At 40.7% G+C, this 24,815-nt stretch overlaps 6 protein-coding genes and 1 long non-coding RNA gene across 13 annotated transcripts; 2 read left to right on the top strand and 5 right to left on the bottom strand.

The window, feature by feature from the left end:
- Positions 1–175: 175 nt before the first annotated feature.
- AT5G58160 (actin binding protein) lies at positions 176–6,542 on the bottom strand. The gene is made up of 17 exons (NM_001345291.1): positions 6,121–6,542; positions 5,201–5,901; positions 4,765–4,983; positions 3,065–4,671; positions 2,854–2,971; positions 2,665–2,736; positions 2,443–2,541; positions 2,261–2,302; positions 2,092–2,172; positions 1,958–2,008; positions 1,791–1,872; positions 1,623–1,717; positions 1,470–1,541; positions 1,261–1,377; positions 937–1,005; positions 772–838; positions 176–687 (listed from the first exon to the last, which is right to left on the bottom strand). Exons 1-17 carry the CDS (start codon positions 6,191–6,193, stop codon positions 452–454), a joined length of 3,801 nt encoding a protein of 1,266 aa, NP_001318825.1. The 5' UTR covers positions 6,194–6,542; the 3' UTR covers positions 176–451.
- Positions 6,543–6,805: 263 nt separating this feature from the next.
- PHOT2 (phototropin 2) lies at positions 6,806–16,092 on the bottom strand (the record flags this gene model as incomplete). Of its 7 annotated transcripts, NM_001345288.1 has the most annotated exons (24): positions 15,824–16,092; positions 15,372–15,706; positions 14,638–15,194; positions 14,332–14,514; positions 14,159–14,250; positions 13,825–14,032; positions 13,206–13,422; positions 12,973–13,043; positions 12,737–12,843; positions 12,601–12,650; positions 12,406–12,510; positions 12,266–12,325; positions 12,101–12,190; positions 11,949–12,025; positions 11,767–11,851; positions 11,590–11,670; positions 11,407–11,510; positions 11,142–11,191; positions 10,899–11,005; positions 10,699–10,821; positions 10,549–10,600; positions 10,352–10,464; positions 10,131–10,271; positions 6,806–10,046 (listed from the first exon to the last, which is right to left on the bottom strand). In NM_001345288.1, exons 3-24 carry the CDS (start codon positions 15,144–15,146, stop codon positions 9,924–9,926), a joined length of 2,748 nt encoding a protein of 915 aa, NP_001318824.1. In that variant the 5' UTR covers positions 15,147–15,194; positions 15,372–15,706; positions 15,824–16,092. The 7 variants fall into 7 exon arrangements, with proteins under 7 accessions (NP_001318824.1, NP_851210.1, NP_851212.2 ...); NM_180879.2 differs by lacking the exon at positions 15,824–16,092 and having other exon boundaries at positions 15,368–15,787; NM_001345289.1 differs by lacking the exon at positions 15,372–15,706 and having other exon boundaries at positions 9,924–10,046; positions 15,824–16,066.
- AT5G58150 (Leucine-rich repeat protein kinase family protein) lies at positions 7,077–9,836 on the top strand. The gene has a single exon (NM_125200.2). It carries the CDS (start codon positions 7,344–7,346, stop codon positions 9,699–9,701), a length of 2,358 nt encoding a protein of 785 aa, NP_200623.1. The 5' UTR covers positions 7,077–7,343; the 3' UTR covers positions 9,702–9,836.
- Positions 16,093–16,098: 6 nt separating the features above from the next.
- Positions 16,099–18,868, top strand: ROS3 (RNA-binding (RRM/RBD/RNP motifs) family protein). The gene is made up of 4 exons (NM_125198.5): positions 16,099–16,354; positions 16,489–16,668; positions 16,768–17,112; positions 17,210–18,868. The coding sequence occupies exons 1-4, from the start codon at positions 16,151–16,153 to the stop codon at positions 18,725–18,727; spliced, it is 2,247 nt and encodes a 748-aa protein (NP_200621.1). The 5' UTR covers positions 16,099–16,150; the 3' UTR covers positions 18,728–18,868.
- On the bottom strand, positions 17,735–18,844 carry AT5G08820. The gene is made up of 2 exons (NR_143113.1): positions 17,972–18,844; positions 17,735–17,809 (listed from the first exon to the last, which is right to left on the bottom strand). It is a non-coding gene; the product is annotated as an other RNA (long non-coding RNA).
- AT5G58120 (Disease resistance protein (TIR-NBS-LRR class) family) lies at positions 18,850–22,661 on the bottom strand. Its single transcript, NM_125197.4, has 4 exons — positions 21,950–22,661; positions 20,759–21,854; positions 20,354–20,650; positions 18,850–20,261 (listed from the first exon to the last, which is right to left on the bottom strand). Exons 1-4 carry the CDS (start codon positions 22,423–22,425, stop codon positions 18,990–18,992), a joined length of 3,141 nt encoding a protein of 1,046 aa, NP_200620.1. The 5' UTR covers positions 22,426–22,661; the 3' UTR covers positions 18,850–18,989.
- A 504-nt stretch (positions 22,662–23,165) lies between these two features.
- Positions 23,166–24,767, bottom strand: AT5G58110 (chaperone binding / ATPase activator). The gene is made up of 6 exons (NM_125196.5): positions 24,481–24,767; positions 24,340–24,393; positions 24,162–24,242; positions 24,008–24,077; positions 23,713–23,801; positions 23,166–23,572 (listed from the first exon to the last, which is right to left on the bottom strand). Exons 1-6 carry the CDS (start codon positions 24,640–24,642, stop codon positions 23,438–23,440), a joined length of 591 nt encoding a protein of 196 aa, NP_200619.1. The 5' UTR covers positions 24,643–24,767; the 3' UTR covers positions 23,166–23,437.
- Between the last annotated feature and the right edge of the window lie 48 nt (positions 24,768–24,815).

Raw genomic sequence — 24,815 nt, 5'->3', positions numbered from 1 at the left:
CTGAGTAATTGGATCACAATAGAAAAATACACTCACTCACTTGGGAATTTAAAAAGCATGAAATCATAATTTCCCTAGTGATAAAGTAGCTGCTGTAGGAGAAAAAAAGATTTACATATATGCAAAAATCGCATCTTGCCTCTTTCACAGTTTTAAACAAGTGAATGAGGTAAATAAAGTGACATTTGCTTATTGAGATTGACCAAACATGTGGTATACTAATGTATTTATGTTTATTGCTTTCTAATTACAATTTTATTTTATACCCCTCCCTATTTTACAAGTTAGCTTTGCCGTTAAAGAGATAAAATATTGTTGTCCTTAGCATCCCACTCCCTGTTGTTCCATGGTCTAAAGCCAGTTTTACGCACGGCTTCACCGGGTGCTTTTTCTTCTCAAAGCCCGTTCGGTCTTAGACCATTTCCATATAGAAAACGGTACAGCCGGTCATTCAAGGAGCGGTTCTTTCCTTTAGTCGGTCACTCATTTCTTTACCTAATCCACTTGTTTTTGTTTTCTCCTCCTTAACTTCTTCATTTAAGGGCTTCTTGATTTCTGTATCTAATCCACCTGTTTTTGGTTTCTCCTTTTCAGCAGCATTCTTCTTAGCTTCTGCCTCGAGTTGTTTTCCGTTTTCTTCATGTGCACGATTGAACAGTCTTACAAAGTTTAGAAGAGTCGACACTACTGCAATTTACAACCACTTGCTAGGTTGAGATAACTTTTGGAACACATGGTTTCACATTAAGCTACAGAGAAGGATACACATACCTTGTTCAAAAGGGCACTTGGCAGGGTCTTCACCAAAATAGAGAATTAAACCATCCACGTTTCTTCCCTGCAATACATAATTTATTTATTCTGAGCAAGTTCTCAACCAACGATAGAATAGAGCATGCAATAATATCTACTGTACATTAGACTTCTGGGACATACCACTCCCGAATAAAGTGAAGCCAATGACCTTACTTCTGCTTCCGCATAATGAAGGAACTCCTTCAATATCTGAGGGGAAACAGCAGTTGATAAAAATGGTCAAACAAGAATCAAATGAATCAATTATCAACTCTTTAATTGTCTATGCAGTCGCACTGTCAACACAATTTGTTAGTTAGCAACTGTCTAGATGCCTTATTAGTTGTTGTATAGAACATTTCACTGAAAAATCAGGGATCAAAGCCCCTACAATCTATGAGCCTTCTATTTTGTTCCACTTTAGAAAGCCTTACAGAGACAACTAGTGATCAATGACAGTGATACCTTGTTAAAGTTATGGGAAATCGGGCCATCATTTTCGGACAAGGAAAGTTCCTGTACGACTTTCTCAAGTCCCTTGTTTATAGCTTGCATCTCCTCGGCCAGAAACTTCAGTTGAATCTGTATCAAAGTTCAGACAAGACAATTAACGCAGTTCCAAGTTTTCTTATCAATTTCAGGAGAAATCCATGTAAAATGTGAAAGTGGAGTACCTTTGTTGCCGGCTCCAACGAGGATAATTCTTTTGTAAAATCCAAAACTTCTGGGATTTTTTCAGCAAGAATCTGTAAAGAATCCATCAGACTATATCTTTCTTCCTCTAGTACATCCACAAAGCTACAGAAGCGCAGACTATAAAAGCTTACCTTGCATAGATAATGCATCAGAGTCATTCGGTTATTACGTGCCCGTGTTTCACTGAGTTTCGGCAAACTGTCCAATTTAAACCCAACCGCAGCACCTAGACAAACACTACTTTTAGAGCAGGATAAAAGATAAGATTCAGAGTTAACACATTACAATTTCAAACTCACCCCTAGCAGTCCCTTGGTTTAGGGCGTTCCCAAGTGACAAAATCGTCTGCATTATTCTTTTGAATTTTTCAGAATTTTTTACCTGATTAAAAGAGGGACAAAAGAGCATTAGTAAGTATGATTAATCATGGCGGGAGGACACCTAGACCCAGTTGCGTTTGACTTGCCTGTTCTGCTGCGGAGTTCACAACACCTAGACTATTCCTGAGTTCAGAAATCTAAAAATGTGGTTAGCAGCAATCATAAGTACCACAATAAAGCAACAAAGAATCGTAATTAGCAAGGTATTAGCTTCTCAGACCTGAGAGGTAAACTGCATTTTGAATGAGAATACCCTGAGCTTTGTTTCTACTCGTGGGACTTTCATCATCTCTAAGAAGAACTGTTCAAACAATTTCAAGAGGCATATATGGTGTTAGACTCTAATGGCTACTCCAATGAAACTAAAAAGTTTTTCTAAAGTTTTGTACCAGTTCGCATTTTCCAAGCTTGTCCTTGTCACCAGTATAACCCTACAAACCGAGTATGAAATGAAGAAATGTCAAAAGAACATACAAAAGCTAGATCACAGAACACCCCAATTTTTTCTAGGGACTTCCGACTTTGGAAAACAAAGCAGTTGAACATTATTCTAGGAGTACACGTCTTATACCTTTAGTAACTCCATCTCTTCTCTTGTTGGGCAAAACTTAATTAGGTTCTCAACCTGATCAGCATCAAGAGCCGACTCCTCCAGGTTAAGCACTGAGTTCTGTAATATTTTAGAGACACTTAGCTTTTAATTATCATGGCAGACATAGCGACACATAGACATTGTACCAGATTAAAAAGCTATGATTACAGTACAACCTAAACCTGTCTAGCTTTATATTACCGTCAAATCCTGTAAAGGTACTTTCACTTTTGAAAGCATGATTTCACAATTGTAGGCTCGCCGGTGTTCAATCTGCAAGATTAGAGTTTCTCATCATATTCAGTAATTTCAACCATAGAGAAAGTAATCCTACTGTGACAAAAAAAGAAATCAGACACTATGACATACTAAATATTAAACATAATTTACCAGTTGGACTTTCTCGGGTTTAGGTCCACGAGAGCTATCTAGTCTCGATTTTCCTGCTTGTTCTGGAGCTGATGCGGAGAAAAGACTTTCAAGCTCTGTCATGTCAATGTCAGGAGCCCTAACAAGGAGGTAAAGTATCAATGAATTGGAAATCATGCAAGAATCTGGGGGCATCAGAGAAATAAGTGACAACAAGATGAACAATGCATACTTAGAAGCTTCACTAGACATTTGTGTTTCAGCCCATAAGCTCCCATTGACAGCTCTTGTCAGTTTCAACCAGTGGTATGGCTTTAACTTTTTGGCTGGACTATTCTTTAAATTAACACGTAACATTCGCCCCTTTCCCGATGAAAGAGGCCCAGTTGGTAAAGCAGGCGTTGGAGGAACATTAGGACCAGATGGGGATAACTTGGTTCCTAACTTTGGAGGAGGAGGGGGTGGTGCTGATGGTGCCCTAGTTTGACCTAATGGTGGTGGAGGTGGCGCGGTTGGAGGGGGAGGAGAGGCAGAATGGGTGGGAAGCCGGGGAGGTGCAGGTGGTGCAGGAGGTGAACTTTTCATAGCAGAGATTCCATTAGATTGTGGTGTTGGAGGAGCGGGCGGAGGAGGAGGAGGAGGAGGAGGAGGGGGAGAAGAGGTATGAACAATTGGTGTTGGGGGTGCTGGTGGTGCTGGTGGTGGTGGAGGGGGGACTTTAGTTACTGTGGAATGCTGCATTGGAGGGGGAGGAGGGGGAGGAGGCGGTCGAGGCAAAGCAGGCTTTTTGTCTGAATTAGATATTGGAGGAGGTGACCTCGCCGGTTGTCCAAGATTTGAAGCCACATTATCGGAAGCTCCTAAATGAGGTGAAGTAGCAGCACCAAAAAAATCTACTGAAACAGTTTTTGATGGGTTGGTGGGAGTAGCTGGTGATGCTTGAGGTGACAGTAACAATGAATTTGTTGTTTTAGAAGATGGCTCAGGAGAGGCATGGGATGTAGAAGCAAGGGGAGGTGTTGGAGGCAGTGTAATGAGATTTTTTTCGTTTGGAACTGTTTGAAACGTAGAGCCTGCTAATGACATCCAGGAATTTCCTTGTGACAGAGGCTCTGTTGCTTGAACAACAGAATGCTGCAATTGCTCTGAAGGTTTAGAAGCAGCAGCTGGAAGTGGAGGAGGTGGGGGAGGTGCTCCCGCTTGAGCCAACTGCGGTCTTACAGGATGAGGTGGTGACGGTGTGGGTGGCGAAAACGAGATTGCTTTCCCATCATGTGCTGAAGGACTCTTCGGAAAATTCTCCTCGGCATTTTCTGGAGATTTAGAATCGTCCACAAGAGGTTTAACTGTTGCAGAATGATGCACAAGCTTGAGAGAAGGGGACTCTTGATGTAACAACTTTGTTGCATCCTCGCTGGCGTTTTGTTCCTGATTATTTATCTGAAGGACAGAATGTACATCTTCTGCTATAAACTTCTTGACTGAATCAGTAGGAGGCTTTTCTGGTGTGTCGATTGTTTCAACCTCGGACATTGAAGACAATTTGAACTTTGCACTATTTTCAATTGCTGCATGCTTCATAATATCATGGATACTTTTAGGGCTTAACCCTTGTAGTCTTGGGCTTGAATTACCATCTAGTCCTTCTTGGACAGCATTTGCAATGGCTAACTGCTGAAACATATTGCGTGTGGCATCTGTCTGATCAACCCAATCAACTTGATTGAAGAACTCATGAACTTTGGAAAAAACTTCTATTGGAAGACCATCTTTCTCTTCCAAGGAAGAAAAATTCATCAAGTCAACAGAAGAGGCAGCATCCATATCTGAGAAGAGAAGCTTCACACAGAAAGTACTCTTTGTGAGTACTAAGTTACAATGGAGTAGCTATATGTACCATGTAAAGAGAATATGAGCTCCATGAGTACATACCTCAACTCTGAACCCCTTTGGGAATTCTTTTATATGCCATAATGTGTCGACTTCATCACGGTTAAGCATCAAAATGTTTGATCTAATAAAAGCAGTGTTAAAAACCACTCGAAACATCATGACCTCTCTTTCCATGTCATCGTTCAAACTAAGGCACTCGATCACGATATCACCTTGCACATGACAATTAATGTCAATCTTGACTAGTTCACATTCTGCCTGCAAAACACAAAGAGTTGAGTAAACAACATCGAAAAGCCATTAAATCATATTGCAAACAAGGAAAAAGAAAGCTAAGAAGCACAAGAAACAGAAAACCAACAGGGCTAATCAGTGATCAAATATATTTCTTTTTCTAAGACCTTCAGATGCAATGTAACACAGGCTGAGTCAGAGGTCATAATTATAAGAACGCTATGAATATTCTGAGAAATACCTGCTTGTAGACCCTCAGGTGTTTCCCTTTCTTGGGAGTAGTGTACAAAAGCTTAGGCTTTTTATCATCAACAAAAAAGGGATCCTGACCATATATTCGAAACATAGGGCGAAAGCCTCCTTGTCCACTAACATCAGGAATAAATCTCAAAATAACACAATCCATGGTGAGAGCCCTATCCAATGGAGGCCATTCAGAGACCAAATTCCTTCTTGACACGTACTGTAGATAACGAAGCTGAGAAGGAATTGGGTTCAAGGGCGAGAACAAACGCAGAAGCTCACGCGGAGCCTGCTTGTAGATCATGTCCAAAGTCTTAGACTCACCACTATACTGCTTCCTGTATATAAGGAGGGCAGCTAGCATAAAAGCTAAAACAGGCCAAGCCCCACTTTCACAATGCATTAGTAACAAGTTATTTGGCCCAAGCGAGAGCCAACTTTCACTTGACCGGAGAAAATGATGCATCACTTCCACAGGTAACAATGAGCAGCCTTCGTAGTGCCGAGGATAATCCATTATAGTCAAGCCATGTTCAGATAAGACATCAGCCATCACACTTCGAGTACCCACTTCACGGAAATTAAACACAAGAGAAGATGCTTCAGGGAAATGCTCTTGTAGTTGATTGACTACTCCTGCCATATAAACTTTGTAGTTTTCTTCTTCCCATGAATCGGTAGAGAAGCAGCAATCGAACACTGCAACACACACAGAAGAAACTTTTTTCAGTTCAATGTGTTTTTTGCCAATCATGATAAAATGAAATTTCATATCTTGATTTGTAAAACTCCCAAATTTCAGACAAATTAGCGTAAAAAGTCCCAACTTTTCAGACACTCAATCCCAGAAGACCGAACAAGTACAATGAGCTAAGGAAAAATAGATAAATGAAGCAGAGAATTGGGAGAGAAACAGACCGAAAACTCTGTCGCATATCTCGAGCAAACCATCTGGAGGCTTGCGGTAGAACAATTTGCGAAACAATGCCATTTTATCAAAGTCTTAAAACCTCTCTTCGAATTTCAAAAATCGACAACTTTTGAGTTTTCGTTTGATTACAGAATTTGTAGCGAAAGATGCTCCTTTTTGGTATGAATCTGTTAAGGTGATGTTGATTGATCTTCGAACAGAGGAAAAGGTCAGCTGGCGCGTTGTATGACGTGGATCCCACGATCAGCCGCCAACTCTCTACCCGACCTGACACGTGTCTTCTCATCTACGGACGAACCGGCATTTATCTCTCGGCCCATTTAATTCCTCTTAATGGGCTTTTCCTTTTCGGCGCACAAGTTGTGATATCTCGACTCTGTTTTGCTAGCATTGTTTCTTCATTCTCTCTAATTGCAAGTTTCAGTCTTTGAATCCGATGAAACTCAGATAGCTATTGGAGCTCTGTTTTAGCATAAGATTGCTTAAAATAGTGAGTGGCTATTTTTATCCAGAAAATGAGCTATGAATCTGATGAGTTGGTTTAAACTACATTGATGGCTCTTGTTTTTATTTTCTCTTATTTGCGGACATTAAGGCGCCAGTTTAGGGGCTAATCAGAGGAATGAATGATTCTCAATTTCCAAGGTATCTGTGACAGAGTCAAAAAAGTGTGAAAACCCCTAAAAAAGTGAATTTTTACATTAATAACCAAAACACTACTGAAATGAGAAACCACAACAACCACCCACTCCTCCACTCACCAAATCCATTGACAACTTTGGGATTTGGAAAAATTCACAAAAGGTCTGAGACAGATTCCATTTATCATATTTTTCTTATAACTCACTAGCGAAATACTTTACCTAATTATAATCTCCACATATCCCTTTTTTTGACTTTCAACGACTCTCTCTTCTCTTCCCACTTTCTCCAGTGTCCATATACGATACAACCAAAAACTCAACTCTCAACTCCGGAACTCCCCCAAACTATTCAACTCTTATCTTCTTCTTCTGAAATTTCATAGCTTTCTGACTAAAAGTTCTGATTTTTTTTGAAGCTGTGCACGTGAAAGGGATTTCAATGTATTCTAAACTATCATCACCTCTATGCCCCGTGATTCCATTATGTCTTTTCTTCTTTTCACACAGTCTGTCTTCTTTCTGAGCTTTCCCATCCAACTTTCTCCAGTCCCAGACACCACCAAGTTATGAGGTTGTCTCTATGGGGATCTCTCCTGTTCTTCTCCTTCTTCGTCAAGCATCTGACGAGCCTAGATCCCAACACCGACGCTTATCATCTCTCTAGCTTCTTCTCCGCAATGAGATTACCCAATTCTCCCCAAGCTCATACGTTTTCTTCCTTGTGTTCATGGCCAGGAGTGGTCGTCTGTGACTCTAGTGAGAATGTGTTGCATATTTCGGCTTCTGGGTTGGACCTGTCTGGTTCGATCCCCGACAACACTATTGGCAAAATGAGTAAGCTCCAAACTTTAGATCTCAGTGGAAACAAGATTACGTCTCTCCCCTCGGATTTGTGGAGTCTCAGCTTGCTTGAGAGTCTCAATCTCTCCTCCAACCGGATTTCTGAGCCTCTTCCCAGCAACATCGGCAATTTCATGTCGCTTCACACCCTTGATCTTTCTTTCAACAGCATCTCTGGCAAAATCCCTGCCGCAATAAGCAACCTTGTCAATCTAACAACTCTCAAGCTCCACAACAATGACTTTCAGTTTGGCGTCCCTCCAGAACTTGTCCATTGCCGATCTCTACTCTCCATCGACCTCTCATCCAACCGCCTCAACGAGTCTCTGCCTGTCGGTTTTGGTTCAGCTTTCCCACTACTAAAAAGCTTGAACCTTTCACGAAATCTGTTTCAGGGTTCATTGATAGGAGTCTTGCATGAAAACGTGGAAACAGTTGATCTCAGTGAAAACCGATTTGATGGGCATATCTTGCAGTTAATACCCGGCCACAAACACAACTGGTCTAGTCTGATTCATCTTGACTTGTCCGATAATAGCTTTGTCGGCCATATATTCAATGGTTTGAGTTCAGCTCACAAGCTGGGACACCTTAACCTCGCGTGCAATCGATTCAGGGCACAAGAGTTCCCAGAAATCGGCAAGCTTTCTGCGCTACATTATCTGAATCTATCAAGGACCAATCTCACTAATATCATTCCGCGTGAAATCTCGCGGCTGAGTCATCTGAAGGTTCTTGATCTCTCCTCCAATAATCTCACTGGCCACGTGCCTATGCTGAGCGTCAAGAACATTGAAGTACTTGATCTCTCGTTGAATAAGCTAGACGGAGATATCCCAAGGCCGCTTTTGGAGAAACTCGCCATGATGCAAAGGTTTAACTTCTCTTTCAACAATCTAACCTTTTGCAACCCCAACTTCTCCCAAGAAACAATCCAGAGATCCTTCATTAATATTAGAAACAACTGCCCCTTCGCTGCAAAGCCAATTATTACAAAAGGAAAGAAAGTCAACAAGAAGAATACAGGGCTTAAGATTGGTTTGGGGTTAGCAATCTCCATGGCGTTCTTACTTATAGGACTACTGCTCATACTTGTAGCCTTGAGAGTTAGAAGAAAATCAAGAACTTGGGCAACAAAGCTAGCCATAAACAACACAGAACCCAACTCCCCAGACCAACACGACTCAACCACTGATATCAAGCAAGCAACGCAAATCCCTGTGGTAATGATCGACAAGCCATTAATGAAAATGACGCTTGCAGACCTAAAGGCTGCGACTTTCAACTTCGACAGAGGCACAATGTTGTGGGAAGGCAAGTCTGGTCCTACTTACGGAGCAGTCTTACCCGGTGGATTCAGAGCAGCTCTAAAAGTTATCCCAAGTGGAACCACATTGACTGATACTGAAGTCTCGATTGCATTTGAACGTCTCGCTAGGATCAATCACCCAAATCTTTTCCCGCTCTGTGGATACTGTATAGCGACAGAGCAAAGAATTGCAATCTACGAGGACTTAGACATGGTTAATTTGCAAAGTCTACTCCATAACAACGGAGATGATTCTGCACCTTGGAGACTTCGGCATAAGATAGCTTTGGGGACAGCGAGGGCATTAGCTTTCCTTCACCATGGCTGCATTCCTCCAATGGTCCACGGAGAAGTGAAGGCTGCAACAATCTTGTTAGACTCTAGCCAGGAGCCACGCTTAGCAGACTTTGGTTTAGTTAAACTCTTGGACGAGCAATTTCCCGGTTCCGAAAGTTTAGACGGGTACACACCACCGGAACAGGAGCGAAATGCTTCTCCGACATTAGAATCCGATGTGTATAGCTTTGGAGTTGTTTTGCTTGAGCTCGTGAGTGGGAAGAAGCCGGAGGGTGACTTGGTGAATTGGGTGAGAGGGTTGGTGAGGCAGGGACAAGGATTGAGAGCCATTGATCCGACGATGCAAGAGACAGTTCCGGAGGATGAAATCGCGGAGGCGGTGAAGATAGGGTACTTGTGTACCGCCGATCTGCCATGGAAGCGACCTACGATGCAGCAGGTGGTTGGACTTCTCAAAGACATTTCTCCCAACTACTAGTGGGCTAGTTATGGGCCTCATAATGGGCTTATCACACTTAACATGAATATTAACATGGCTCTTAAGTTTGTATGTTTATTGTTGTTGATTAGAAGAAATGGAAAAACATGAAAAGAGCCGTTTATATTTAAGCAACTACAAGTACAACAACACCTTGGCTTTTATTGAGAAGAAGAGTTTTGCATAATTTGAGAATCAAAGGCAGAGAGAGGAAGAATAGGATTAGAAGAGGTCAATGTCCAAGTCCGTAGAATTCACAAGCACTCCATCATCTTCCCACTTTATATCTTTGGCATTCGGATCTTTTTCGATTATGCTCAACGGTGCATCCAGTGGTGGAGGACTCTGTATGCAATCACTCTATTATATCAGCCAACAACAAACACGGAAAAGGCTGATTGATATAAAAATAACGATTATTAGTCCTACCATGCCTCGTATGAGAGGCCAATTGATCCCGCGAAAGAAAGCATGCTGCTTTATCTCATTTGCCCCACCTTTGGATCCTAACCGACTGCTCGGATCTCTATTTAACAACGTGTTGATCAACTGTCTACCTACAAGACTCACCTGCACAAACACATATGGTTAGATTAGTATTTTTTTTACTTTGGGAAAGACACACAGGTTGTTGTTACAAGGTAGCTCACAGGGATACTGCTGGGGAAAGTGAGATCTTTGTGCAAGATGTTGGCAAATGTCTTTTGCCTATTCTTACCCCTGAAAGGTGTGCGACCATAAAGCATCTCATACAACAAGATACCTACAACAAACACACATAAAAGGAGATGAGCATATTAATAACAGTTTGTGATCAAAATAAGGTAAAGATAGTGGCAGATTATACCCAGTGCCCACCAATCAATAGCACTTGTATGACCAGCACCCGTGATTATCTCCTGAAATAATTAAGTAAACCATGAATAAACTGAAACACAATGAGATGCAGCTGTAATTGAAGATTGCAAGAGATAAAACGTTAAATGCATCACTATACAGGCGCAATGTATTCTTCAGTTCCTACGAACGAGTTTGACTGGGTACTTGGTTCTGCAACAAATGTGGGTAGTGGTTGACTTTTGGATCTCCTTCGTTTGCTAGGTGCAGCTGGAATAATAAGCTGCAAACCATACTTCTCTTAATTATCATATTTCTTTATATGCCAATAGAAAATGGTAGAGTTGAACAAAAAAGTACCTGGGGTGTGCAGGTCGTCATGAATGATAAATCAAAGTCAGCCAATACTATGTGTCCATCCTTCTTGAGCAGTATATTCTCAGGCTTCAGGTCTCGATATACAATTCCTGTTTATGGAAAATATATACAGATCTTTAACCGAAACAACAGCTAAAAAATTATTGGAAGAAGAGACTACTCAAGGCATGTGGCAATGTATAAATAAGCAATGTTTAGATCAACAGAGACAATGATTATTATTACCTAAGCAGTGAAGATATTCTAAGCCGATAACAACCTCTGCTGCATAGAACCTGATGACAGAGATTGATCAGATTAACTCATAACTGCAGATATAATAATGACAATGGGATTTATTGCCTTCATCAGTTATCCGAGTAACCGCTAACTGAATGCTTGCTAGAAGGTGATATGTTTTCTTGCTAACATAGTGCCCCTATTTAGTTAAAACATCACCAGGAGATCTTCTGTTACACATTATACGTTTAGATTGAGGAAAAGAGGGAACCTTGCAGAGTCTTCTGTCAATATTTTCATAGGTTGTCTGTCAAGTAGTGCAAACAACTCTCCACCTGGGCAGAAGTCTGTAATCAAACAGACGTGCGTAGAGGTCTGCGGAAGAAAAAGAAGAGCAATTGAGCAATGAAACGGGCAAACCGACATGATGCAAGCAAAACAGAAAAACATCTACCTGAAAAGAAGCGTAGAGAGTAGGAAGGAATGGATGATCCAGAAGGGAAATGATTTCCCTTTCGATGCACGCTCGGTGAGCCTGCATAAAGCTGCATGTTGTCAACGAAAGAAATAATATAAATGTTGAATTTTTCAGCTTTCCTTATTAAAAGGAAACTCATTCTCCATCATATACCTTGTTACGATTCAACATCATTGTTTTCTCCATTGCTTTCATGGCATATAGTTCACCCGTGCCCTTCAGCTCAACCAAATGGACACTTTTTCCAACCAAAAAACGCCATATAAGTATACACGAAGTACAAGGCGATTCATGGACAGATGAATTTATTGCTATGGACACATGCAATGTTGTACCTGCCAGTATCACCAGAGCCCAACGGTTTTATTGGTTTGAAATGATGTAGTCCCACTGTTTCTCCACTCGCTTGGATCTACAAAGGAGACTGTCAGAATAAGAACAGGATGAATGAGAAACCAAGTAAAAAGTAACATGGTTCGATGCATGCCTTTTTTATTGCTTTCCAGGACGTACTCTCCTTATTGTGAGGCAGAGGATAGACAGGCTTCGAGTGTGCAGCCCACAGGTCTTCGGGCCGCTAAAATACATTGCAATTCGATTGCATTTATACTTTTCCATCTTTGTTAAGTAATAATGAACTAGTACACCTTACCGTATTAGCATCTGGAAGCTCTCTGACAGCTTCATCTACATTTGTTGCCGTAGCTTTCACCTAAAATTGTGACCAATGTCATAGTCTCCTTTGATAGGAAAGAGATGTTCAAAAAACTCAGTAGGATATGAACCACATACCAATTTCGAACTCTGCATCTCTGTTCTCTCAGACAAACGATTTTGGAGGGGCTCTACATGATCACTTCCATCAAGCTGCACACCGATGAAGTATTGAAGCTCTCCCTAATAGATGAATAAAGTCATGTAATCAGCAACAATGCACGGTTTTCTTCAAGAATCGGAATCCAGATATAACAATAATCTCACGAAGACCTTCTGATCACGCATAGGTTGCAAGTGGAATAAGTTCCAGAATTTCTTTCCTGCAATGGTTTAGAGTTTTAATGACACAACCACATAGAAACTTTTCAGTATGATCGTTTTAAAATGTTCAGTATCTGATAACTACCGCTTTTAGTGTAGTTTATCAACTGCACAGTAATCTCCCTCTGATCTCTAATTGCGTCTCTTATCTTCTGGACAGTCGCTTGATCTGTCTCTGGCCCCTGAAGAAACCTGAAGCCAACCACTTTGCACATATCCATATCACGAAACAACAAAAACGCAGCCGGAGAAGACTGCATAACTTAAAAGGCATGATAAATCTCATGAGTAGAAGATACAAAAAGAAGAATTTTCACATACCGACAATTTCTCCCCAATATTTCCTCGCGTGAATACTCTGTCAATTCAAGAAAGCTGTCTGATGCAAAGATCTGCAAATAAAACGATTTCCATTATCAATTCAAGATTATATGCTTACAAACATAGTAGAACACTTGAGTAAGAACAATCAATATATGAAATATACTCTACAATTGATACATTAAGGTTCGAGAAAAAAACGTTCATCTCAATTTTAGACAGAAAAAACATACAATGGGATTATCAGGGAGACGAGGATCACTGATGACGAAATTCTTCTCTATGCGCTCAAGAGTGGTAGCTAGATCAATCCCTTGGCGTATATCCCTTTCTCTATCCGATAGGTCCCAACTGTCCCTCTGCCCTATTACTTCTGTGCTCAACATCAATTCTTCGGGTTCCATACGTAAAAGATCTTCATGCCTGTTATTCGAGCTTTTGAGCTTTGACCTGCACATTACACGAAGCTAGATCAGAAATCCTTGAGTGTATATGTATACATATATATACACAGCTTCAGAATTCACTACCCAATCCATGTCAGAGGATACATTCTAAGGCCCAGCACAAAGTTACAAAAGTACACGAGAAATAAGAAACAGAACAATAGTAGGAGATTGCAACTGCATCTTCGTATTCGAATGGAAATTATCTATGAGTTAAATATTGACTAACACAACAACTAGATTGAGATTGTGTAGTATATATTTTACCACTATTTGGCAATGATAATAGCAAGTTGTTTCTGCAAAACTTTGGCACTGCCATCACACTTTTTGGGCAATATATATGCCTTATTTTATGTTCAGGAAGACTACTGTAATCTGGTGGTTAGTGGTTACGAAGACTCACCCCGTTGGAGTAGAAACACGTCCAGGTGTCCTGAAAGACTTTGAAGCCTCATCTGACTGTCTTGTTTGTCTACCAGGTGTAGGTGTAGTAGAACTATCAGGCTTTACCATAGTGTCATTGCTCACGGATTCCTGAACTTGAGACTTACGATGTCTTATAGTTTGCACAACCTCTGTGATGGAATCCAAAGCTTTCTCCTTCTGGCGAGCTGATATCATCATCAAAACCATTACATGTTAAAGATTGTGGATCAGCACTCTTTGCTAAATTATATCATTGTTTTTGGCTAAAAAAAACTTGTTGAATTAACGAAGAGATGCAAAAAAACAGATACCATCATATCGAATCAAGGATTTGGAGAGTCCATTAGGCCTCAATGCTTTATCATTTACCCCTTCTGTGTATTTGCTAACTTCAACCTGCATCCTGCAGATGGAAATGTGAAAATGATTGATCGAGGGACAGTCGATTAATTAGGGAAAAACAGGGAGGAATTAAGGGACGTACCCAATGAACTTGATGGTATTGCCCTGGTCGTCCTTGATAGGAGTGACTGTGAGAAGATTCCAGAAGGGAGTTCCGTCCTTTTTGTAGTTTAACAGCCTTCCACAGTAACTTTTTCCATTCTTGACACAATCTCTGATTTTGGCAACCTCATTCTTGTCGGTGTCTGGCCCTTGCAGAAACCGGCTGGCGTTTTACCCACAAAGATTAAGAGCATTTCAGAGTAAGTTGGCATGGGTTTCAAAAGCAATATTATTCTAACTAATAACTGGGAATGAAACTAGAAGCAAGATACGAGATGAGCAGTACCAGTTTCTTCCAACAATTTCCTTGGAAGAATAACCAGTCATGGTAAAGAATCCACTGCTGGCATAGACTATGGGACAGTGAGGCTGTGTAGCGTCAGAGACAACAAAAGTCTGCTGCAACGTGGATAGAGCAGTTTTGAGCTCCTGGGATACTCTAGGGAAGGCCCCTGATTCAGAAGATGTAGATTCTTCGGATGACCTCCTAGACATGTTCTTGCTTCGTTCCACTTCACTGGACAGCTTGAAACTAATGCCATCGTCTCCCGAATCCGGCTTAACAGCTGACAATCCCCATTCAGCGGTTCTTTCTGTAATCTTAGCGGAATCTTGAAACTCCATCCACTTACTACTACTACCTTTGTTGTTGCCATCAAGAGGAGGCTTTGAAGAAGAAGAAGTTGATCCATGTGTCTCTTTTCCACTCGAAGGGTTGAAAATCTCAAGAGATCTACGTTCACTTAATGACTCCGCATCATTCAAAGGAGATGGAGGGGCTCTTGGCCTCTCCATAACGTTTCTTTATTCTCTTTCTTATGGCGAAACAGAGTAATGAATAGTCTGCAAATCAAAACCAGACACCACATAGACAAGTTAGATAGAAAGAAGAGGCAGACACAACTGTAGGTTCGAGAAACAAAGTAATAAATGCCATTAAAAGTCTTTAGAAGCAAATCAACAAAACACGTTAAAGAAGGTGAAGTAGATAAAATAAATGAAAAATATATATATACCAACCAGAGTAGCTTTATCAGCTGCAACTCATGGAAATATAGTACACAGTCTTTAAAAGGAGCAAAGACGATGAGAAAGATAGAGAGATAGACCAATTAAAAAACACAACTGTACTGTTTCCAAAACCCAGTTATATTATTATTTGAGTTATTTTAAAAAGACAATCATGTTTCTGAGGCTGCAAATGAGCGATGCGGAAGCCTGGGAGGATAGACATCGCTATCAATAATCAAACTCACATGGACCCTTTTTCACCCTCAAGGTCAAGGACCACACAACTCTGTTTCCTCTTAATACGTGCACTCTTGTTCATCATTCCCTCTTCTTTCACAAATTTTCTTCATAATCAAACGAATTTATTACACCCCTCACATCAATTTTTCCAGTACAATAATTCAGACATGTTTCAATGTAAAATGAATAAACAATAAATAGATAAAACCCAGTAAACTTACGATTGTAGTAGAACAGAACATGCGCCATGATTTGATTAGACGAAAAATGAACACGTTTAAGAAAATGACTGTGGCTTCTTCTCTCCCAGATGCTTTCGCAGACGACGAATCCACAATTTGTTTCTTCTTTCACTGTCTGTTTCAAATAATGTCGATGAAATTAAAGAGAAGGGACCCCTAAAAACTTGTTAGGCCTTATTATTTTCCCGCTAAAAGCCCATTAAGTCCTAGTGGGTCTTCTCTAATGGGCCTTATTAGTTAAGATTAAGAAGTAAGGAAAGTGAGGGAGAGGCGAGGGAAAACTGAATCCAACTGAAGCAAGCAGCAATGGAGGAAAAAAGCAGCGGCGGCGGCGTTAGGCTTCACGTCGGCGGATTAGGAGAAAGCGTCGGGAGAGATGATCTTCTCAAGATATTCTCTCCGATGGGTACCGTCGATGCCGTCGAATTCGTCAGGACCAAAGGTCGTTCCTTTGCCTACATCGATTTCTCTCCATCTTCCACCAATTCACTCACCAAGCTCTTCTCTACAGTGAGTGAATTCGATCTCTCTCTCTCTCTCTCTCTCTCTCTCTCTCTCTCTCTCTCTCTCTCTCTCTCTCTCTCTCTCTCTCTCTCTCTCTCTCCTTACTCTTGTTATTCTTAACCCTAATTCGATTTTGGCAGTATAATGGATGTGTCTGGAAAGGAGGGAGGCTGAGACTGGAGAAAGCAAAAGAGCATTATCTAGCTCGCTTAAAGCGAGAGTGGGAGGCAGCGTCTTCTACCTCTGATAACACCATTAAAGCTCCCTCCGATTCACCACCTGCCACTCACCTTAACATCTTCTTTCCCAGACTCAGAAAGGTACTACTAATGCTCCTTCAAAGTTGTAACATTTATATGACATAGTTAGTACTAGGAGTAGTAAGAGATTAGGGTTTGAGCTACGTATGTGTGGTGCAGGTGAAACCTATGCCACTTAGTGGAACTGGTAAACATAAGTATAGCTTTCAGCGTGTTCCAGTGTCGTCTTCTCTTCCAAGGAGCTTTTGTGATTGTGAAGAGCACTCTAACAGCTCTCTCACTCCTCGGGAAATACATCTTCATGATCTGGAAGCGGTTAATGTGGGAAGACAAGAAGCCGAGGTGAATGTTATGAACTCGGTGATGAATAAGCTCTTTGAGAAAAACAATGTGGACCCCGAAGAAGACAATGAGATTGAAGCAGACCAAGATAACCTCATCATCAATGTGGCATCTAGTGGCAATGATATGGACTCAGCGCTGGATATGTTGTCTAGAAAACGGGTACGTAGTGCTACTTATATTTTTTCTATTATACTTAACCCAATAATGAGTCATCTACCTCATCCCTGATCTGGCTCTTTCTTTGATTGTAACTCAGAAATCAATTCTCAACAAAAAAACACCAAGTGAAGAAGGATATAGTGAAGGACGAAAAGGGAACCTTACTCATCCAAGCAAGAATAGGCAAACAATCAGCCTAGAGGAAACTGGAAGACAGGAATCTTCACAGGCCATACGTGGAAAGAAGAAGCCTTCTGAAGTGGTACCAGATAAATCATCGGATGAACCGAGCAGAACAAAAGATCTTGAGCAGTCAATCGACAATATTTCCTGGTCCCAAAAGTCTTCCTGGAAATCACTTATGGCAAATGGGAACAGCAATGATTTTAGTGTATCCAGTTTCTTGCCAGGTGTTGGCTCCAGTAAAGCAGTACAACCTGCACCACGCAACACTGATCTTGCTGGGCTTCCTAGCCGAGAAAATTTGAAGAAGAAGACGAAAAGAAAGCGTGTAACGTCTACAATCATGGCAGAGGATTTACCTGTATCAGATGACATAAAGAGGGATGATAGTGACACAATGGCAGATGACATAGAGAGGGATGATAGTGATGCTGTGGAATATTACACAGCTTGTGAATCTATGGCAGATGACACAGCTAGTGACTCTGTGGCTGAGAGGGATGATAGTGATGCTGTGGAAGATGACACAGCTATTGACTCTATGGCAGATGACCCAGCTAGTGACTCTGTGGCTGAGAGTGATGATGGGGATGCTGTGGAAAATGACACTGCTATTGACTCTATGGCCGATGACACAGTTAGTAACTCTATGGCTGAGAGCGATGATGGTGATAATGTGGAAGATGACACAGCTATTGACTCTATGTGCGATGACACAGCTAATGACGATGTAGGTTCAGACGACTCAGGATCACTTGCAGATACTGTTAGTGACACAAGTGTTGAAGCTGTCCCCCTGGAATTTGTTGCAAACACAGAGGGCGATAGTGTGGACGGCAAGTCGAATGTGGAGAAGCATGAAAATGTAGCAGAGGATTTGAATGCAGAAAAGGAAAGCTTAGTCGTGAAGGAAAATGTTGTAGATGAAGAAGAGGCGGGTAAAGGACCGCTGAAAGCTAGTAACAAGTCAACAGGAGGTTCTTCATGGCTTCAGAAGGCTTCGTGGACTCAGCTGGTTAGCGACAAAAATACTTCTTCATTCAGTATAACTCAACTCTTCCCAGATTTAACTTCAGACAAGGGCGAAGCAGCTGGAGTGATCAACAATGTAGGAAACCAGTTCTCCAACTCTAACCAGACTGCAAGTGCAATGAAACAAACAGATTACGCATCTAGCAGCGGTGGTTTTGTGGCTGCGGGAGTCCCTGTGGATAGTACCCCTGTGAGAAGTTTAGATGAGAATCGGCAGCGTCTGAATGGTAAGAATGTGAGTGAAGGAGCTAAATTGGGTGCGAAGAAGAAGATAATTAAGAGAAAGGTTGGGTCGGGGGATACTTGCACATTTATGAGAAGCTCGACTTCTTTGAAAGAGTGGGCAAAGGCTAAGAAGGCATTGAGTGAGCCCAGGAGAAAGAAAAATAGCGAAGAATGAGTTAATACTATCAGAGGCTCTTCAAATTATGTATCCCTCCACAGTTTTTGTGCTTAACACAATACAATGTTTTTTTTAATTCAAGGTTTTAAGGTACACTTCTATAAAAAGCATTTCTCATTAGATAAGATCTTTTTGATGAACTGAACTTTGACGTCAACAACAAGCATGGATACATGTATTTTTTCTGAAGGTTTCGTATACAATAAAAAACCTCATGAAGCGATCAAAAGAGACTGATGATTCATTTTTCTTTTTCTTTTCAAAAACGTCGTCTTGGGATTTCCAACTTCAGATCTGTCTTCCTCGGACGCTTCCTGGATACAGACTTGTAGTCCACGTTTGATGCTTTGTAGTGTCCCCTAACTCTATTTGTATGGTCATCGTGTTTAATCTCATTGTCGTCTTCAAACACTAGGTAACCCCGTTCGATGCTTTGTGCGGTCCAGATCTTGACACCACATTCAATAATGTCGAAGTCTTGCGATTTGCTGCTGAATTCGAACACAATCTCTCTGCTTGCTCCAGAGGGGTCGACGTTTAGATAATAGCCAGAGCGAAATATAAATAGATGTTCCTTTCGACATTTTGAGACAGCGCCTATGTACACCTCCTCATAAGATGGGAATATGTAGCCGTTCGTGTGACATAATAGGGTGGAAGAATCACTTATTTTTGTGATTTCTTGGTTAGGGGAAATCACAACGCAGACCAAATATTGGATGAAGTCATAAGAAGGCCTGTAACCATTGAGAATAATGGTCAAGGAATTACCTTTAGCTCTGTGATCAAACTCTGCAGGCACTTCTCTTCCTGGTAAGAGAGCCTTCCCGATAATTTCTGATCGTCGTCGGATAATTGCTCTCCGTGCTTGGCCACCCAATTTGAAGCAGTTGGTGAAATTGAGGAGCGCTCTTGGCGTGTGTAAAGGGCTAAATACGGTCTCCAGTGATTCACAATCTTCTGCCTCTAGATCAAGGAGCGAACCAGGGAGCTCTGGCAATGATGCAAGTCTTCTGCAGCCAGTTAGATCAAGTGAAAACAGCTGATGAAGAGCTTTGATGCAATCAGGAATCCTTTCAATATCGGAATATCTTAGGATGAGTTGTGTTAAAGACATGGGGAGGTGCGTTAATCCCATGAAATTTTCATTGTAGCTCATATTGAGATAGTGGAGACGACACCACAAAGCAATTGATGCATGCACAACTTCGAACTCCGTGTTGTGTGCTATATCCAGATAATTGATGTGCGTTGAAATTACTGGAATTTTTCTGAATCTTGAGCATCCTGTCATAGTGACGCGTTCTAGGGATACCAAGTTCATGTGAGCAGGAATGACTTGTAGGTTTATGCAGTAACTCATCCACAAGTTCTTTAGTTTATGAAGATGCGAAAAAGAGGATGGAATCTCTACCAAACTCTCGCAACTATTTAGATTCAAATCCTCCAGATTTGTAGCATTTGTAAGATCCGGGAGTTCCTTCAAATTCGGGGACCATCCCAAATCCATATTCTTGAGATTTCTAAGCGACTGAATATAATAAAACCACACAATAAGAGACATAAGAACGAACATACAACATAAAGATTAAGGAGAAATTGTATTTAAAGTGCGCCACCAACCTGAGTTCCACTCCAGAGGTGCTCGAGCTGGCTTCCCTGCATATTGAGTTCCACAAGAAATTCTGGATTAAATGTAGGAGGAAGACACTTGCTTGGATATGCCTCCCAATGTAGTAACCTTAGAAGACAAGGAAACTCTATCCCCGCAGGTATATGCATTCTATATTTCCCATCATATCTACTTTTGGTAACTTTGAGGAATCGAAGATCATGCAGTCTTTTAAAAGCGTCATCACTTATAGTCACTTCACTCATATCTGATGTATCAAATGATATGCCAGACACATTACTAGTACCCTATACCAAATGTCACAAAGAACAAAAAAAATGTCATTACAAAGGTAAGATCTTTCTTTATCTTGTAAGGGAAAAATGAATAAAACAGAACAAGAAAGTACAACTTACTTTCCCATATCGAAGGACATCGCAAATCTCACGAGCATCAATCAAGATTCTCCGTTTCGTGGGCTCTTGTCTTTGAATAGCTTCTCTACCCACTCGTTGTAGTAACTTGTGCATCACTATATTCCCTTCCGCCGATATTTGAATGAGAGATTTATACGCAAGCGTTTTCAACCCGAGTTTGACATCCAAATTATCTTCAACGAGCATTGCTTTCACATGATCATCGTCGACGTAGTTGAAGAAGAATGCAATGAGGAGATATAGAAACTGATCGTCCTCACATAAATGGTCGTATCCGACTCTAAGAACTCCATCGATCTTTCGATCAAGGCTATTTTCTAGCCTACGCAATATACCTTCCCAGTCATCTTCTTTCTTTCCGCGTAAAGTTGAACCCATGACACGGAGACCTAGAGGAAGGTTGCTACAAAGCCATGTTACTCTTTCAGCAAGCTTTTCAAAACCATATGGTGCAAAGCTCCGTCTGAAAGCATATGTACAAAAGATTTTACAAGCTTCTTCTCTAGTTGGAAAATCAACATGATATTTTTTGTTAACATCATGTTGCTCCAAAAGCTCTTGATCCTCCGTGGTCACAATAATCCTGCTTCCAGGACCAAACCAGTTAGTTTCATTAGCCAAAGCCTCAAGTTGCTGCAAATCGTCCACATCATCAAGAATGATAAGAACTTTTTGGTCACATAGCCTTTCTGGAATCGCACCTAAATGGTTTATCCTTATACCATCATGGTTTAGAACTTTGGAAAGAAGTTGTTCTTGTAATCGCAGCTTCAAACCATACTCGTCAAGACCACTATTATAGCTTCCCCTAATATTCTCCATAAAACAAGTAAGCTGAAAACTGCTAGAGAGTCGGCTATGTAAAGCTCTGGCAATGGTAGTCTTACCAATACCTGCAGGACCATAGATTCCTACAATCATAGCTCCATCCTCATAATCTAAATGTAACAAAGACTGCATTTTCTGCAAATGTGCTTCAATACCCACCATGTCTTCAAAATCCCAAGAGATTGTGGCGTTTAGTTTGTTCGAAACATCTCTTGCAATCTTCTCAATCATCTTCGCTTCATTATCCCTAAAACAGAGAATACAAAAAACCTCTGTTTTTATCAAATAGTCATGTGAAAATCATCAAGAAGATCCAAATTAGTTGAAGGAAAGCAAACAAACCAGTTAAAGAAGTGCTCTCCAGCAATGTTTCCAACATCGTTCAAAGCTTTGCTCCATTTTTGTGTCTCCTCATTTGTCTTCCCTTCACAAGTTTTATTAAAAGCGATCCCAAATTCTCCGGTCTGTTTACGGACATCAGATGGATCTACTCCGTAAAAGACGGTCATCACTATTTGTCCTATATCTTCCCTGCACTTCAAAATCTCTAGCAGCTCATCCAAACACCACCTCGATGATGCGTAGTTCTTCGAGAGCACCACGATCGAGATCCTCGATTCCTTGATTGCTCCTGTGAGAGCAGGGACGATGGTTTGGCTTCTTTCGATACTTTGATCATTAAACATCGAAATCCCGTTGTAGCTAAACTGTTTACGTAAATGGCTGAGGAATGTTTTACGGACGTCAGGTCCATGGAAGTTCGTGAAGACGCGGTATCTCCAGGTGCGAGACCGAGAAGAAGAAGACGAAGAAGCCATGGGGAAGAATCTTGAGTGGTTTAAAAGCAAAGTTCACAAATATGTATTTGGATAAACATTTTTTTTGGATGAGAAAATGGCAAGTCGTACTCAGTGAGAGTTATACACAGAGGAAGAAATGGAAAGTTTCGTGGCTTTTTCATTCACTCATCTTTGAAAAGTGGACGAAATTTCAAACCGAGTGAATTGATTATCACCCACAAAAATAGAGAAGAAAAAAGAAGTCAGAGGTTTATTACACTACTGTTTGGTTTTTGGAAAGTTGTACAAACAAGCGGTCTTCTTGGGTTATATTGCAAACGCGTAAAGAAAGGAGGAGGTTCCTTTAACGTTTGAAATGATTGTTTTTAGAAAGTTGAAAAAGATTAATGTTTTTCCTTGCAACAAAAAAGTAAACTTAAGGTTTATATATTTTTGGGGAAATTGAGGAGAAAAGAAATTTCTTTCTCATTGGTCCCATCTATGCCTTTTTATTTAAGTTTGGTGAACTTTATTTTGTATTTATCAATCGAATTTCATTTCGTATCTTTAAACGGATGGGTTTTGATGGTCCAAGAAAAATAATGGTTTTAATAAAATTTTATTTTCGTATCTAAAAACGGATGGGTTTTGTTGGTCCAAAAAAAAAACAGAATGGTTTTAATAGGTCTGCAAAATACATGGACTAGAAAAAGTAAACAGAACCAACCCCAACTCGAACTGGCAAAAATACATGAACGGGATCAAAACCTCAAGACCCGAGAACCATAACCAAACTCGAACCGAATGAGTACCCGAACATATATCCAAAATGTATAAGCATATAACCAAAATATAGTAGTCATATATATATACTTGTAATAATCTACACTTCTATAAAAGTATATCTCATTAGATAAAATCTGATTGATCAACTGAACTTTGACAGTCAACAAGCATGGATACAGAAAAGCGTAAGATGCAATGTTTTACGAAGTTCTTGTTACTGCTAACTGAAAATGGCTGAAATTGGAAAAATATAGGGAACAAATCCTTATCTATCTTTGAGTTCCTGTTCGAACAGGCCGAGTTTGAGGCGTATAGGCTCCAAGAACTGCTTCATATCCAACTTAATCCGCTGCTTCAGCTGCTGGGAAAGCTCCTTGTCTTCGCTGAGCTTCACATCCACCTGCTCATTTGCACAAAATATCACCATCCAGAGATTCTAATATCCTTTTCAAATCAAATCAGAGTCTCTACATAACTTCGTCTAACCTACAAACAGAACGTTCTACTCAAGATTCTCAATAGTTGCATAAAAAATGTTACCTCAAGATCATCAAGCTCGCCGAATGAAAACTCTGGAATCTCGAGGCTCCCCTTCACCTTCTTCATATTCTCTTCAAATGACCACTCTCCTAAGAAAATCGCCATAATATGAGTTTATGTATGCAAATATTACATGAGACAATGAAAGTTCCTAACTTAACAATTATAAAACTCAAATGCACCACATCCTCAGCTAAACCACTAGATTTCATGAGAATGTAAGCAAAAGTTCTTTTCTTTTGTCAACACAAATAAAGTAGAAGATTCTTGTCTTTAAAACCGTGGATAGTCTTACCCTCAACTTTAAGGGAAAGCTCGTAAGTATAGCCAACTCTTTTCTTGTTCCGAACTGTGACTAAGAAAGCCTAGCGAAACAGTGGAAGAAGGAATCATCAATCAAGAACAAACATAGAGAACACATATACCAAAAAACGAAGAAAAGAACTCACATCTCCAACACATCTGTTAACATCTATAATCTCAGCTTTTCCAGAAGAGAACTGCAATGAACCCACTGATCCCAACAGCTCCTGCGGGCACGATTTCAAAGTACCAAAAGATATCAAATTAGCAAGAGAAAAGCAAACAACAACAAAAAAACAGAGTAACAGAAAAGAAAGAAGAAACCTTTAATCGGTCAGTAGCCCATTTGGTGAGACTCTTCTCCTCCCAAGTGCCAGCCTATGGAAACAAGTGAGAAGAGTAAGAGAACGCAAAGAAGAATGGTGTAACACGAGTTTAACAGATCAAAACGTAAAAGAAGCAAACCCGATTCCAGAGAGAGCCAAGGGACGCAGGAGCAGTATTGAGAGAGACGTCGTTGTTGCTGAGCTTTTGGGGCAGAGGAGGAGGAGCTGCGTCTGAGGTGGCTTCTCTCACCCAGTACCTATACGATGAGCCCTCTTTCGTCTTCTCCTCCTCTCTCTCCATGTCTTTGCTCTATCGCTCGCTCTGGCTTTCTCTCCCGTCTCACTCTCCTCTTCTCATTCAATTTAGGGTTCCTCCGATGTCTCCGGAAGTTTCCTGCCTCAGATCCAAATTATTTTATTATTTTCTTTCGAGTCTTTGTTTGTGGCTTAAAGATGTTGTTGTCTTTAAAGGGC

This window comes from Arabidopsis thaliana, chromosome 5, assembly GCF_000001735.4.
Source record: "Arabidopsis thaliana chromosome 5, partial sequence".
In the NCBI taxonomy this organism is placed as follows: domain Eukaryota; kingdom Viridiplantae; phylum Streptophyta; class Magnoliopsida; order Brassicales; family Brassicaceae; genus Arabidopsis; species Arabidopsis thaliana.
This window is presented reverse-complemented; position numbering and strand designations above follow the sequence as displayed.